General features: G+C 44.8%; 1 protein-coding gene across 3 annotated transcripts in view; it reads right to left on the reverse strand.

The window, feature by feature from the left end:
• Positions 1 to 4,533, reverse strand: part of CCDC124 (coiled-coil domain containing 124) — an 86,323-nt gene extending 81,790 nt beyond the window's left edge. The window contains exons 1-2 of one of the 3 annotated variants that reach the window (XM_073562965.1): positions 4,377 to 4,533; positions 3,154 to 3,319 (exon numbers count right to left, since the gene is read on the reverse strand). In XM_073562965.1, the coding sequence (XP_073419066.1) occupies positions 3,154 to 3,312 (159 nt within the window). In that variant the 5' untranslated portion in view covers positions 3,313 to 3,319; positions 4,377 to 4,533. Of the gene's footprint in view, positions 1 to 3,138; positions 3,320 to 4,311; positions 4,341 to 4,376 lie in introns of those variants that run through there. The other 2 variants (XM_073562963.1, XM_073562964.1) reach the window with 2 other exon arrangements.
• Positions 4,534 to 15,130: the final 10,597 nt, after the last annotated feature.

Here is a 15,130-nt window from a genome sequence, read left to right on the forward strand (position 1 = left end):
GTATCTTCATGGAACACCACCCTCTATGCTTATTATCTGTGATCTGTGATATCTTATTATCTAGAGATGCAATAAGTATATTATCCCTTATACGCATTGGGATATGAATAAATGTCCTGGGCAGAGCTCTGCAAGTATTATGGAAGCACAGGAGCTGAGCTCCCTCCGCGACTGCATAGCCGACATCTGTATAAGCCCGGGATCACACTACCATGTGTGATGCGAGAAACTTGCACGAGTCTCTCGTATCAACACCCAGCGTTGCAGCTGGCACTCGGACCGTGCTGCCTGTGGATGGATACCATGTTTTGGCATAGGTGGTTTCCTTCATTGGAGACTGCCCTTCCCGTGGTTGTTCCTTCCCGGGGAAAGACCCGGCTAGTCATTGCTTGCATTGAGAAACATGTGATGGTGTCTCCGCGGCTTGTGTTTTGCATGTTTTTACATATTTCCCATAAATGATGGGGGCATTGCTCAAGAATCACTGCGTTGAGAAACAGGTGATTGGTGTCTCCGCAGTGTTGGATGTTGATCTCCATGAGTTCATTCATCCTCATTTTTCACAGTCTTTTACTAGGCATTGCTCCTACTGGCCAGTTTCCTACTCCACACTGATGAGGGGCAATACCCCGAAACAGCTGTCTGTGGATGGATACCATGTTTTGGCATAGGTGGTTTCCTTCATTGGAGACTGCCCTTCCCGTGGTTGTTCCTTCCTGGGGAAAGACCTGGCTAGTCATTGCTTGAGTTGAGAAACATGTTATGGTGTCTCCGCAGCTTGTGTTTTGCATGTTTTTACATATTTCCCATAAGGGATGGGGGCATTGCTCTAGAATCACTGCGTTGAGAAACACGTGATGGTGTCTCCGCAGTGTTGGATGTTGATCTCCATGAGTTCATTCATCCTCATTTTTCACAGTTTTTTACTAGGCATTGCTCCTACTGGCCAGTTTCCTACTCCACACTGATGAGGGGCAATACCCCGAAACAGCTGTCTGCGGATGGATACCATGTTTTGGCATAGGTGGTTTCCTTTATTGGAGACTGCCCCTCCCGTGGTTGTTCCTTCCCGGGGAAAGACCCAGCTAGTCATTGCTTGCGTTGAGAAACATGTGATGGTGTCTCCACGGCTTGTGTTTTGCATGTTTTTACATATTTCCCATAAGCGATGGGGGCATTGCTCTAGAATCACTGCGTTGAGAAACATGTGATGGTGTCTCCGCAGTGTTGGATGTTGATCTCCATGAGTTCATTCATCCTCATTTTTCACAGTCTTTTACTAGGCATTGCTCCTACTAGCCAGTTTCCTACTCCACACTGATGAGGGGCAATACCCCGAAACAGCTGTCTGTGGATGGATACCATGTTTTGGCATAGGTGGTTTCCTTCATTGGAGACTGCCCTTCCCGTGGTTGTTCCTTCCCGGGGAAAGACCTGGCTAGTCATTGCTTGCGTTGAGAAACATGTGATGGTGTCTCCGCGGCTTGCATGTTTTTACATATTTCCCATAAGGGATGGGGGCATTGCTCTAGAATCACTGCGTTGATAAACATGTGATGGTGTCGCCGCGTGTTGGATGTTGATCTCCATGAGTTCATTCATCCTCATTTTTCCCAAATTTATTAAGAGGCATGTGATTCCTAATCAATTCTCTCCAGTCACGTGCTAAGAAGCAGAGATTGCTCCACACAGGGACACAGGGATGAAGTCAGCTATGTTATATACCATCTGCCTTTCACAGCCCATTGATCGCTAACCACTGAAATCCCACTTTAAATTGCTGACAGCAACATTTAGCGCCATGATCTAGCCCGGACGTTGGTTTGGATAGCCAATTGCTTTCCTGCGACACAATTTCATTGAGCCGATGGGGTGCTATGACAGTCAGGGGTCGGCTAAATGCCATGGTGCCTGTCATGTGATCTATTATAACGTCCAGCCTGCGATATTGCTGTATATGGTACAAGTGATCAGATGATCACCGTTTAAAGCCGCCTTGAGGCAGTTAACAAATAAGATCAAGGGGAAAAAAAAAGTTTTTGAAAATAAAATATCTAAAAGTCCCCCCTTTTCTACAACTAACAATAAAGAAATGTTACAATGAAAAAAACCCAAACACATTTGGCATCAATGAGTCCAGAAAAGTCCGATTGATCTTAATATAAAATTAAATTAACCTGATCTGTAAAAACTGTAAAGAGAAAAAAATTGAAATGCCAATTGACTTGACAATTTTTGATTGCTGTAACACCACAAACAAATACATTAAGATGTAATGAAAGCGTTGTTTCTACCCCAAAAACAGTATCAATAAAAACACCAGATTACAGTGCATAAAAGAAAACATGCCCTCACACAGCTCCAATGACCAAAAAATAAAAATGTTCCCAATTTTGGAAAATAGCAGCTCAAGCTAAAGTTTTTTTAGTTTCTACAAACTGATTATTTTTTTTCACCACTTAGAAAAAAAAACATGCAAATTTTGGTATCATCATAACCATACTAGCCTGAAGAGTCACATTTCCATGTCATTATTATTGCAGAATGAACACCGAAAAAAAGGAAACCTTAAAAACAATTGTGGAACTGTGTTTTTTCACAGTTTCACTTCACTTAGAACTTTTGGTCCATTTTCCAGTACAGTGTATGATAAAATGAATGGTGCTATTGAAAAGTACAACTGGTCCTACAAAATATAAGCCTTCTTATGGCTTTGTCAGAGGAAAAAAATATAAAATACGGCTCTTGGAAGAGGGGGATGAAATATACATTATGACTGGTAAATAAAAGTTAGTTCTATCAAAACAAAAAAAAAACAAAAAATAATGGTCCCTGGTTTAGTGAAAAAAGATTTGGTCCTTTAAGAGTGAGACTGACGTTAGGCTGCTATCGTTCTTGAAGCCAGATTTGTTTGTTTGCTATGCCTACGCAAGAATCATCTGTTTATTCCATTAGGCTTTGGTTGCTCATGATGGCAATAGAGACCTAATAGAACCATTAGAGCTCGAAAGAGCAGCGTTAAGGGTCTCACAGAAAGGAAGTAATAGGGGGCAGTAGCCCTGCTCATACAAACTTTTCAACTAATTGCCGACTACTATAGATGAATAATGAGAGGAGAAACATAATAATCTGCTTTACCTTATTACCACTCACCTTCCTTTGCTCTTTCCGCTGGACATGTTTGTCATCATCCTGCCAGTACGCATCCTCCAGTGCCTGCTGACGCTTTGCATCAGCTACAGCCTTTGCCTCAGCCTTTCTGGCACGGGCAGCAGCAGACTTGGTGTTTTCACTCTGGAACTTTTTGGGCATCCCTTAGCTGAAAGAAAGTTATTCCAGTGGTTAGTATGATGAGTAGTTAAAGGAAGCAGATTGGCATTAGCTCTGACTTTACTAGTAATAATATTAATCATTCAATAAATCAATCTACGGTTCTAATTCCACAGGCTATGAAGATATACATCAGTACCTGAAGACCTACCACTTCCGACAAGTCTACAACCTGGAGTAACCCCACAACCATCGCTACCCTCACCCATCCCTTGTAGACTGTGAGCCCTCGCTGGCAGGGTTCTCTCTCCTTCTGTACCAGTCAGTGACTCGTATTAAGATTACTGTACTTGTACTTATGTATACCTCTCCTCACATGCAAAGCGCCATGGAGTAAATGGCGCTATAATAATAAATATTTTTCAGGATAGGTTCACGGAGTTAACCATTTCCATGTATCCACATAATACAGACCCATCATTCGATATGTATGGACAGCAATGTCCACAGCTATTGTGGTTTACAGCCTGCTCAGATGGCCGCATTTCATGACTCATATATGGACCGTGAAGCTGGACTGACCATGGGTCTCACTCCCACCCTAATACATGCATGTTAAGTCTTATGGGTTAGGAGACCTGAACAACCTGGGAATCGCTCTCTGCACACAGATCCCAGAACACTGCGATCTGATACTGGCATGCAGCAAACCAAGATGTGAACTGAGCCGAAATAAGCAATGCCAGTGCAATATGGCCCACAGGGACCTATTATGGGGCAGAAATCACACTGTATACACACAGAGCTGGAGAGGGGCCCTAGGCACTTGGGGCCACACACAGTGACTTATCTATCGCCCTCCATAGGGCTACAGTATACTACAGGCACCACACATCCAGCCTTCTGTGTCTCTAGGCTCCTCTCCTAGGCCGCCCCTGTGCATCCTGCACGCTGCCATCACATCACTATGACACGCAGTGCCTGGTATCTGCAGAATGGGGAGATGGACACAGGAGGCAGCGGCCCCTGAGCTTACACTACCCCGCAGCATGCCGCCATTATCACTCTCGTCACAGTCACCCATTCCCCACAAAACAGTTACACACCCGGGACTCCAACTTCCGCCCGCACCTCAGGTCGCGCTGTGACGCCACTGGCCCGCGACCAGACCTACGCCTACTTCCGGTGTTCCTAGAGTGCCGCTCGCTCCCGCTGCTCGGTGTCGCGCATAGATGCGGAAGTCCCGTCACCTTGGGCGGCTGCTGCCGCCATACTGTCTAGCATTTACCCTGCTTGCCATACTGCCTCTCCCACTCCAGGCTATGCGGCCGGTCGGGACCGAGGGCACAGCAGTCAGTGGTACACACAGACATTTGTGGAGCTCCTCGTAGCCGGCTTCATAGTGCTCTCCTGACGGCGCCCGAGCTGGGGTGCTATCCCAGGGGGCAGCTTCCTTTCAGGGCAACCTGGGAGCGCTTGTTTTCCTTCATCTGCCAGCCTGGAAACACCATGAATAAGTGTATGAATACTAACCCATTGTTTCTGTGGTACAAATGTTTCACTTTTTTGTACCTTTTAATATTAGTGTTTTAAAGGGGTTTTCCATTGTTATGACCGCTAAAATCCATGGACACAGACCTGACATCAGTATCTGGGGTTAGAGGAGGGGATATAATGTGACTGCTGCAGCCAATCGGCCACCACTGACTGGTTGCAGCCTTCATGTTACTTCAGAACAGTTTCTACCGAATGAGATGGCTACAGTAGACCACAGTGATGCCAAAGATGATGGCCTCTGTTGTATGTTTTCACATTCATTGTGGGGTCTGCCAAAAGGGATGATATCTACTATTTGTGAGTTAAAGGGAATCTGTCACTAGGTTTTTGCTACCTCATCCAAGAGCAGCATGATGTAGGGGCAGAGACCTTGATTCTAGTCATGTATCACTTTATTGGGTGCTGCAGTGTTGATTAAACCTGTTTTATCTGCTTCAGGTCTACCAGTTTTCTGAATGCTGAGAGCTCTGTATACTCTCGACCACACCACTGATTGACAGCTTGATATATACACTGTGCATAGACAGAAAGCTGCCAGTCAGTAGTGTGGGGAAGGGCTACATGGCAGCAGGTTTCTAGGCCTCTAGTTATATAATCTGCTGATAAAACAGTGAGTACACCAAATAGCAAGTGACACATCACTAGTATCAGGGTTTCTGTCGCTACATCATGCCTCTCTCAGACTAGGTGGCAATAACCTGATAGAAAAAAGTTGATTCAGCTCACCCTTATAGTGATGTCCACACCGCACATGAGTAGTTCTATCCGAGCAAGGAAGCGTCTCTGCTTGACGTCAGGTACTTGTGAAAAAAAAGGTATCCAGCTCCGGAGATAAGATAAGGACTAAGACCACTACACGTGTTCGAAACGCGTCCAGTTATCTAGGACATTCCTTCCTCCAGTATACTCTGGTTATCAAGCAGCTTATTACCTTTTAATTTGTTTCAATAAAGATTTTGGATTTTATCTCCGGAGCTGGATTCCTTTTTTTTTTGGCAATAACCTGATGACAGATTCCCTTTAAATGGAACCTATCAACGGGTTTTTACTCTGTAATCTGAGAGTAGCATGATGATTTCAGCAATGTGTTACTTGGTGCTTGTTCTTTCAATAAAATCTGTTTTATCAGCAGGAGATCACTAGAGAAAATGTCCCATGCCAGGTAGTCATCCATATTCATGATCTGTGTTCAGTCCCACCCCCACCACTGATTGGCAGCTTTCTGCCTATGTACAATGTGCAAAGAAATTTGCCAGTCAGTGATGAGGGCAGGGTTATACAGAGCTCAGCATTTACAGAACTGGTAGATCTGCAGCAGATGAAACTAATGTTATCAAAACTGCACCAAGTAGCCCCGTAAGTCATACATCACTGAACGCGGGGGTCTCTACCCCTACATCGTGCTGGTGTTAGATGGGGGTAGCACAGAGCTGGTGATAGATTAAATGTTGAACGTTGGGGGCTACATACTGTATATTGCTGAGCCTTAGGGAACAAATTTTGCTCAGAGTGCTTATTTATTCCACATCTGTAATCTAATGGACATCAATTGATCTCCCGACGGAAGCCATAAACTTTTATTGGGATGTATTAGGGTTTTATAGTGTTGTCCAACTGTCTTGATGGGACGGAAAGAGCTGCATGTTGCAGTATTTCTGATGGAACAGCTAACTAAGCCTCTGACAGCAATGTGAGCCGAGCATTATTTTGCTCACATTGTAACTTATTGCTTTCTTACTTGCGGTACTCAGAACTTCTTGTCTGGGAGGCTTCTTGGTCCATGCCATAGATGTGAAAATCTAGAAAATCCTCATCTCTTCCTTGTGCTAACATTGATCATCTGGAGACAGTTATAGCAGAGAGTCTGAAGAGTTTGTACTTTTGTCACTTTGGAATACATGAATCAATACGCATGTTCTATCATTTAAGCTGCTCTGTAAATAAGTGTGGTGAGTCATACTCATTATTGGAAAACAGGCTTCTCCAAATTTTGTGGTGGTTTAACCTTCATAGCTGCTTATTAAATAAAGGCAAACAAAGCTTGGCTACTGACCTATTTTCTCAAAAATTGGTTAGTGTCCACCATGTCTTAAAGGGGTTTAGTGCACCGTTCCTCGCAAACTGCCTAGGAATTCTGTCCACTAGATGGCTTCTGATACAGGAGCATGTGACCCGACTAGTCCATTAGCCTCCTCCAAAAGAAAAGCAGCCTTCCCATGTAAGGTGTTTTACAATTGTTGGCGACTGATGGACTGGTCTGGTCACACGCTCCTCCAGCGTCTATGGACAGAAGTTCTGCGCAGTTTGTGAATAAGGCTGCACCGAGAAGAGAGAATGACTTACCACTTTAAAGCAATCAACTTTAGGAAGATTTATTATAGAGCTAATGAATCTGAAAAACTACTAAAGCTTTGCTAAAAATGTAGGTGTACATTAACCCTTGGTGAGACAAATTGTCTACAAATAGGGCTGTTGACACTTTCCCTAGCAGTGGGCACCCTGGTATGATCACTCCATGAATGATCAGATGAGAAAGAACCAAAAGGTAACAAAATTATTGACTGAAAAATCTACAAACTGTTCGTGACAATTCACGACAAAAGAAGATTCTACTGTTCAAAAAAGCAACGTGGTCTGTCTCAAGTTTACCTGAGACCATCTGAATATTTCACAGTACTCCGGGAAAGGGTTTATGTTCTATGAGACAGAAGTGTAACATTTTTAGCTCAAATGCTAATTTTGAAGGAAAAGAATACTGCGCAAAAACCTCATTCTAACTTTCAAGCTTGGTGCAGAAGCATCATGATTTGGGGCTACTTAATGGCCACTGGGCCTGAATAACCTGATCATTGAGATGTTGGGTTTCCAAGTGTATTGATAGGCTTTACAGGAAGATGTATAAGCAGCAGTCCATGACATCAAAACAAACGCATGTTTATGCAACTAGACACTCAGCCAATGCGCACAAGTAAGTTAACTAAAGAATGCTTGAAAAATGTTTGTGTTTTTGAATGGCCAAGTCAGAAATGATTTGCTCTGAATAATATTCCCAAAATACCCTTTAATAATATGTAACTGTTTAAAATAAGTATTCACCCTCCCCAGGTCCCATGCCAGCTCTCAGCTGCTGCCCCAATCTCAGTGTTTTGGTTGCAGCGGTGATGTCATGTCGACAGCGCCCATCATCACTGTAGTCAGTTGCTGAGCTCAGTGGCTCTTCCAATGCAGATGGGTCCAGCCGCTGAGGTCAGTGATTGGCTGCGATGGTGATGTGCTCTGTAGAAAGTGGTTGTCAGGTCTAAAAAAGACCACTCATTCTGTGTAACTGCAGACTTGTGAATCCTCCCAGGCACGCACTGTGCGCTGCGAGTACTCGCCATTGTCTGCCCCGGGAATGGCAGTCAGGTGTGCAATATGCATACTCCTGGGTAAAATCTGTCTAGTGGGTGCAGCCTAGCTCAAAACAAGTGTATCATCTCTATATATAAAAACCAATGTGTGTGTGTGTATCACCAAACAATCACGAAGCATCTTTCATTTCACCAGAGCTTTTCAAAAGAAGTTTAGCTGTGATTAGTTGCTATGACCAACAGTTTTCCTTGCAACCAATCACTAAACATCTCTCATTTCACCAGAGCTGGTTAAAAGTAGCTGAGCTGTGATTGGTTGCTATGCGCAAGTTTTCCCACTTGACAACACCTCAGCAGACACTGACATGGTGGGAGAAATCTAGCATCCCCAGGAACATAAGCTCCAGTCATCGTCTGTCCCCAGAAAGGAGCAGTGAGTACATGACAGAAATGAATCCCCCCCTCCCGTGTGGTATCATTAAGTGACACACATGAATGTAGAAAAGTGCACATATTGAATGTCATGTGGATTTAATATTTTCTCACAGACACTTTTATGGATTATTGATGTGTTACTGTGCTCTGATGCTGTGAGTTTTTTTAAAGTGCTACTTTCCCCATAATTCACCTAAATATACCCATATAACACGTAATGTTTTTCCCATAACAACCCATTAAATATAATACTATACTGCATACAGATGGTGTACATCCATGAGCATCTCAGCCGGACAAATTACAAGTTGACCTGGGATCTTACTGAACCATGTTTCTGTGCAATTTCACTATTCTACTTTTACTGGCTTTGAAGGGATGATGTGGGATATTAGGGGTAGTAGTCCGGTAGCTATGGCTGACGGGATGATGTGGGATATTATAGTGAATGTGGCTATGCGGAGTGGGTGGGGCTCTACACTCAGCTTTATATATATATAACAACGTGGGATATTAGGGGTAGTAGTCCGGTGGCTCTGGCTGACGGGATGATGTGGGATATTAGGGGTAGTAGTCCAGCGGCTGTGAAGGGATGATGTGGGATATTAGGGGTAGTTGTCCGGTGGCTGTTTCTATAGCGCTGACATATTCCGCAGCACTTTACATTTCAGAGGGGACTTGTACAGACAATAGACGTTACCGCATAACAATAATCACATAGATCATAACAGATACCAAGAGGAATGAGGGCCCTGCTCGCAAGCTTGCAATCTATGAGGAAAAAAGGGAGACACGAAAGGTGGGTGGTAACAGTTGCCCTGATTGTATGGACCAGCCATAATGTTACGTGTGTAACAGTACAGATGCAGAGGGCTAATGGATGCATAAAGCATTTGGGAAGATAATGCGGGAAACCTGGTTATGGTAAAATTTTTGGCTGTGCCACATAGGGATAGATTAGGTTAATGTGTTGAGGCGGTAGGCCAGTCTGAATAAATGAGTTTTCAGGGCACGCTTAAAATTGTGGGGATTGGGGACTAATCGTATTGACCTGGGAAGTGCATTCCAAAGAATTGGCGTAGCACATGTATAGTCTTGGAGACGGGAGTGGGAGGTTCTGATTATTGAGGATGCTAACCTCAGGTCATCAGCAGAACGGAGGGCGCGGGTAGGATGGTATACTGAAACAAGGGAGGAGATGTAGCGTGATGCTGACCCATGAAGAGCTTTGTGGGTGAGGGTAATAAGTTTGTACTGGATTCTGGAGAGGATGGGTAGCCAGTGTAATGACTGGCACAAGATAGAGGCATCGGTGTAACGATTGGCGAGGAATATGATCCTGGCAGCAGCATTCAAGACAGATTGGAGGGGTGAGAGTTTGGTAAGAGGGAGACCGATTAGAAGAGAGTTACAATAGTCGAGATGAGAATGAATAAGAGAAACATTAAGAGTTTTTGCGGAGTCAAAAGTAAGAAAAGGTTGAATTCTAGAAATGTTTTTGAGGTGCAGATAACAAGAGCGAGCCAGTGATCGTATGTGGGGGACAAAGGAAAGCTCGGAGTCAAGTTTGACCCCAAGACAGCGGGCATGTTGCTGGGGAGTAATAGTGGAACCACACATGGAAATGGCAATGTCGGGTATAGGTACATCAGTAGCGGGAGGAAACACGAGTTCAGTCTTTGACAGGTTCAGTTTCAGATATAGTGAGGACATGATGTTAGCCACAGTGTTTAGACAATCGCCGGTGTTTTCTAGAAAGGCTGGCGTGATGTCAGGAGAAGAAGAGTATAATTGGGTGTCGTCAGCATAGAAATGGTACTGGAAACCAAATCTACTGATTGACCAATAGGGGCAGTATACAAAGAGAAGAGGAGTAGGCCTAGGACTGATCCTTGAGGAACCCCAACAGTAAGGGGAAGATGAGTGGAGGAGCCAGCAAAAGATACAGTAAAGGAGCGGTCAGAGAGATTGGAGGACAACCAGGAGAGAACGGTGTCCTTGAGGCCAATGGAATGTAGCATAGTGACGAGGAGCTGATGATCCACAGTGTCGAATGCTGCAGAGAGATCCAAGAGAATTAGCATGGAGTAATGACCATTTGATTTAGCTGTTAGTAGATCATTAGAGACTTTAGTGAGAGCAGTTTCAGTAGAGTGTAAAGAGCGGAAACCGGATTGGAGAGGGTCGAGAAGAGAGTTATCAAAGAGATAGCGGATAAGATGGGAGTGGACCAGGCGTTCCAGGAGTTTAGAGATGAAGGGAAGATTAGAGACAGGTCTATAGTTAGCGGCACAGTTTTGGTTGAGGGATGGTTTTTTAAGTAGTGGATGTATGACGGCATGCTTAATTGAGGAGGGAAAGATACCAGAAGAGAGGTTAAATATTTTAGTTAGGTGAGGGATGACAGCAGGGGAAAGGGGCTGGAGTAGATGTGACGGAAATGGGTCACTGGTGCAAGTGGTTGGGCGAGAAGATGCAAGGAGCCTGCTTACTTCTGTGACTGGTTCAAAATCAGAGAGTGAGCTAGATGCAGTGGGGGAGGGAGGACAGTGCATGGCATGAGGTGATTGGGAGATAATTTCCTGTCGGATCTGGTCAATTTTTTCTTTTCCGTGGTTGGAGCCTGTACTCTTGGGTTGAGTAGAGAATGAAAAGTGTCAAAGAGACGTTTTGGGTTATTGGACAGTGAGGTGAGGAGGGTGTTGAAATAGGTTTGTTTTGAGAGGTGAAGGGCAGTGTTGTATGTTCGAAGCATAAACTTATAATGGATGAAATCTTCGGGTAGGTTGGATTTTCTCCACAGACGTTCGGCACACCTGGAGCACCGCTGCAGGAAACGTGTTTGCAGGATGTGCCAGGGTTGTCGCCGTCTGTGTTGTGGTGTTCTATGTATGGGAGGTGCAAATTCATCCAGGGCACTTTGAAGTGTTTCATTGTAATGCTTCAATGCAGAATCAGGACATGAGAGGGAGGAGATAGAGGCCAATGAAGACTGCAAGTTCTTCATAAGTTTCATGGTGTTAATGGCCTGTGTGTTTCTATAAATATGGACAGTGGGGGTGATCTGAGCTGGCTGGCAGTTCTTCATAGAGAATGAAAGAAGGTTGTGGTCAGAGAGCGGGAGAGGGGAGTTTGCAAAATCATCCACTGCACAAAGCCGAGAGAAGACCAAGTCGAGGGATTTTCCGTCTTCATGCGTTGGAGAATTAGTAAGCTGCAAAAGGCCAAACGAGGAGTAGTAGTCCAGCGGCTGTGACTGGATGATGTGGGATATTAGGGATAGTTGTCCGGTGACTCTGGCTGACGGGACGATGTGGGATATTAGGGGTAGTAGTCTGGCGGCTAAGGCTGATGGGATGATGTGGGATATTAGTAGTCCGGTGGCTCTAGCTGATGGGACAGTATGGGATATTAGGAGTAGTAGTCTGTTAGCTCTGGCTGACAGGATGATGTGGGATATAATAGTGAATGTGACTATGCGGCGTGGGCGGGGCTATACACTCAGCTTTGCATACTAACTAACCGTAACCATAACCGTAGTTGGTTACTATGCCCGGGCAGCGCTGGGCTCTTCAGCTAGAAGATTATAAGCTTGCGAGCAGTGCCCTCACTCCTAATAAGTGCTGCGGAATAAGTTGATTCTATAGAAATAAAATGATTATTTTTGAGTGAGGCTGTATAGTTGGCGTGGTGTTATGAATGAGTCACCGTAGGAGGCAAAAGCAGAAATACAAGCTAAGTCCAGAAAACCAGAGAAGTTGGCAACTATCAGATTGCAGACCCCTGAACCTATCAACCCAACTCGCAGTAGCCGTGGGGGGTTCCTACGATGCCCTAGACCCCTCGATCACAGCCGGAGAATTACATAGGCCTAAAGAAAGAAAGGGGAAATCTAAACTGCCCCAGAGCAGACCCCAAAGCAATAGGCAGCCCCCAACATATAATGACGGTGAAGCAAGATGAAAATACTAAGACAGAAAGATAGACTGAGCAAAGACAGGGTGTTAGATAATCAGGCTCACTACCTTTCTTTACCAGAAGAGGGAGTTCCTCGGGCCTCAGTAATGAATGGGAAAATGAACTCACAACAGTACCTCCCCCTTGAGGAGGGGTCACCGAACCCTCAACTACGCCACCAGGGCGATCAGGGTGAGCCGATGAAAGGCACGCACCAATCTTTTGGCATGAATATCAGAGGCAGAGACCCAGGAATTATCCTCCTGACCATAACCCTTCCACTTAACCAAATACTGGAGTCTCCGTCTAGCCAGACGGGAATCCAGTACTTTCTCTACCTCATATTCCATGTTACTTTCAACCAATACAGGGTCTGGAGGTGCCACCCCCGGAACAACAGGTTCAACAAACCTCTTCAACAAAGATTTATGGAACACATTATGGATTTTAAATGTGACAGGAAGAACCAAACGAAAAGAGACCGGATTAATAATCTCCACAATCTTGTAAGGTCCAATAAATCTAGGCTTAAACTTAGGAGAAGCCACCTTCATAGCAATATTTTTTGATGATAACCACACCATATCACCAACCTTAAACTGGGGACCAATGGTCCTATGTCGGTTGGAAAACCACTGGGCCTTTTCCTGGGAGAGAGATAACTTATCCACCACTTGGTCCCAGATCTGGTGCATTCTCTCCACCACAGTGTCAACACCTGGGCAGGCAGAGGGCTCTACCTGCCCTGAAGAAAATCGAGGATGAAACCCAAAGTTACAAAAAAAAGGTGACATCAAAGTGGCAGAACTAGCTCTATTATTTAAAGCAAATTTGGCCAAGGGCAAAAATGAAACCCAATCATCCTGATCAGCAGAAATAAAACATCTCAAATATGACTCCAAGGTCTGGTTTGTTCTCTCTGTCTGCCCATTGGTCTGAGGGTGAAAAGCAGAGGAGAAGGACAACTGAATTCCCAGCCTGGAACAGAAAGTTCTCCAAAATCTAGACACAAACTGGACTCCTCTGTCAGATACAATGTTCTCAGGAATCCCGTGCAAACGAACCACCTGTTGTAAAAACAGGGGCACCAACTCAGAGGAAGACGGCAACTTAGGGAGTGGTACAAGATGAACCATCCTAGAGAACCTATCACAAATCACCCAAATAACAGTCATCCTCTGGGAGACAGGCATATCAGAGATGAAATCCATTGAAATATGGGTCCATGGCCTCTTGGGGACAGGCAAAGGCATCAACAACCCACTAGAGCGAGAACACGATTTAGACCGGGAGCACGTCCCACAGGACTGCACAAAATTCCTGACATCACGAGACAAGGAGGGCCACCAAAAAAAACCGACTCACCAGATCTCTAGTACCAAAAATACCTGGATGACCAGCCAAAGCAGAGCAATGAACTTCAGACATCACTCTCTTCTTCCACTGGTCAGGAACATACAACTTTCCACTGGGACAACGCTCAGGTTTGTCCTCCTGGAACTCTTCCAGAGCACGTCTCAAATCGGGCAAGATGGCAGAAAGAACTACCCCTTCGCCTAAGATGGTAGCAGGCTTGGTCACCACAGGAGAATCAGCAAAGAAGCTCCTAGAGAGGGCGTCTGCCTTGACATTCTTTGTTCCAGGAAGAAAAGAAACCACAAAATCAAAACGCGTAAAAAACAAGGCCCACCTAGCCTGTCTAGGGTTCAAGCGCTTAGCCGACTCTAGGTAAATCAAATTCTTGTGGTCAGTGAGGACCACAACTTGATGCTTAGCTCCCTCCAACCAATGTCTCCACTCCTCAAATGCCCATTTCATGGCCAACAGTTCCCTATTCCCCACATCATAGTTACGTTCAGATGGAGAGAACTTTTGGGAAAAGAAAGCACAGGGATTCATTTTAGATGTTACAGGATCCTTTTGGGACAAAACAGCTCCTGCACCAATCTCAGAAGCATCCACCTCTACCTGGAATGGAAGTGAGACATCAGGTTGCCTCAAAACCGGGGCGGAGGTGAATCTTCGCTTCAGCTCCTGAAAGGAAGAAACAGCCTCCGGAGACCAATTTAACACATCAGCACCCTTTTTAGTCAAATCAGTCAATGGCTTGGCAATACTAGAAAATTTTGCTATAAATTTCCGATAAAAATTAGCAAAACCCAATAACTTCTGGAGGGCCTTCAAAGAAGTGGGCTGAACCCAATCGTGAATGGCCTGTACCTTGGCCGGGTCCATCTCAACAGTTGACAGGGACAAAACAAATCCCAAAAAAGAAATCCTCTGTACTCCAAAAAGGCATTTAGATCCTTTGACATACAGGGAATTCTCCCTCAAGATCCGGAACACAGTACGAACATGTTCCACATGAGAATCCCAATCCCCGGAGAAGATCAAAATATCATCCAGATAAATAATCAAAAATTTATTGACAAAATCTCGGAAAATATCGTTCATGAAGCACTGGAAGACAGAAGGGGCATTAGTGAGCCCAAAAGGCATCACCAGGTACTCAAAATGTCCCTCCGGAGTATTAAACGCCGTCTTCCATTCATCCCCATGCT

This window comes from Dendrobates tinctorius, unplaced genomic scaffold (assembly GCF_039654945.1).
Source record: "Dendrobates tinctorius isolate UK_male_01 unplaced genomic scaffold, ASM3965494v1 ptg000374l, whole genome shotgun sequence".
NCBI classification, from domain to species: Eukaryota; Metazoa; Chordata; class Amphibia; order Anura; family Dendrobatidae; genus Dendrobates; species Dendrobates tinctorius.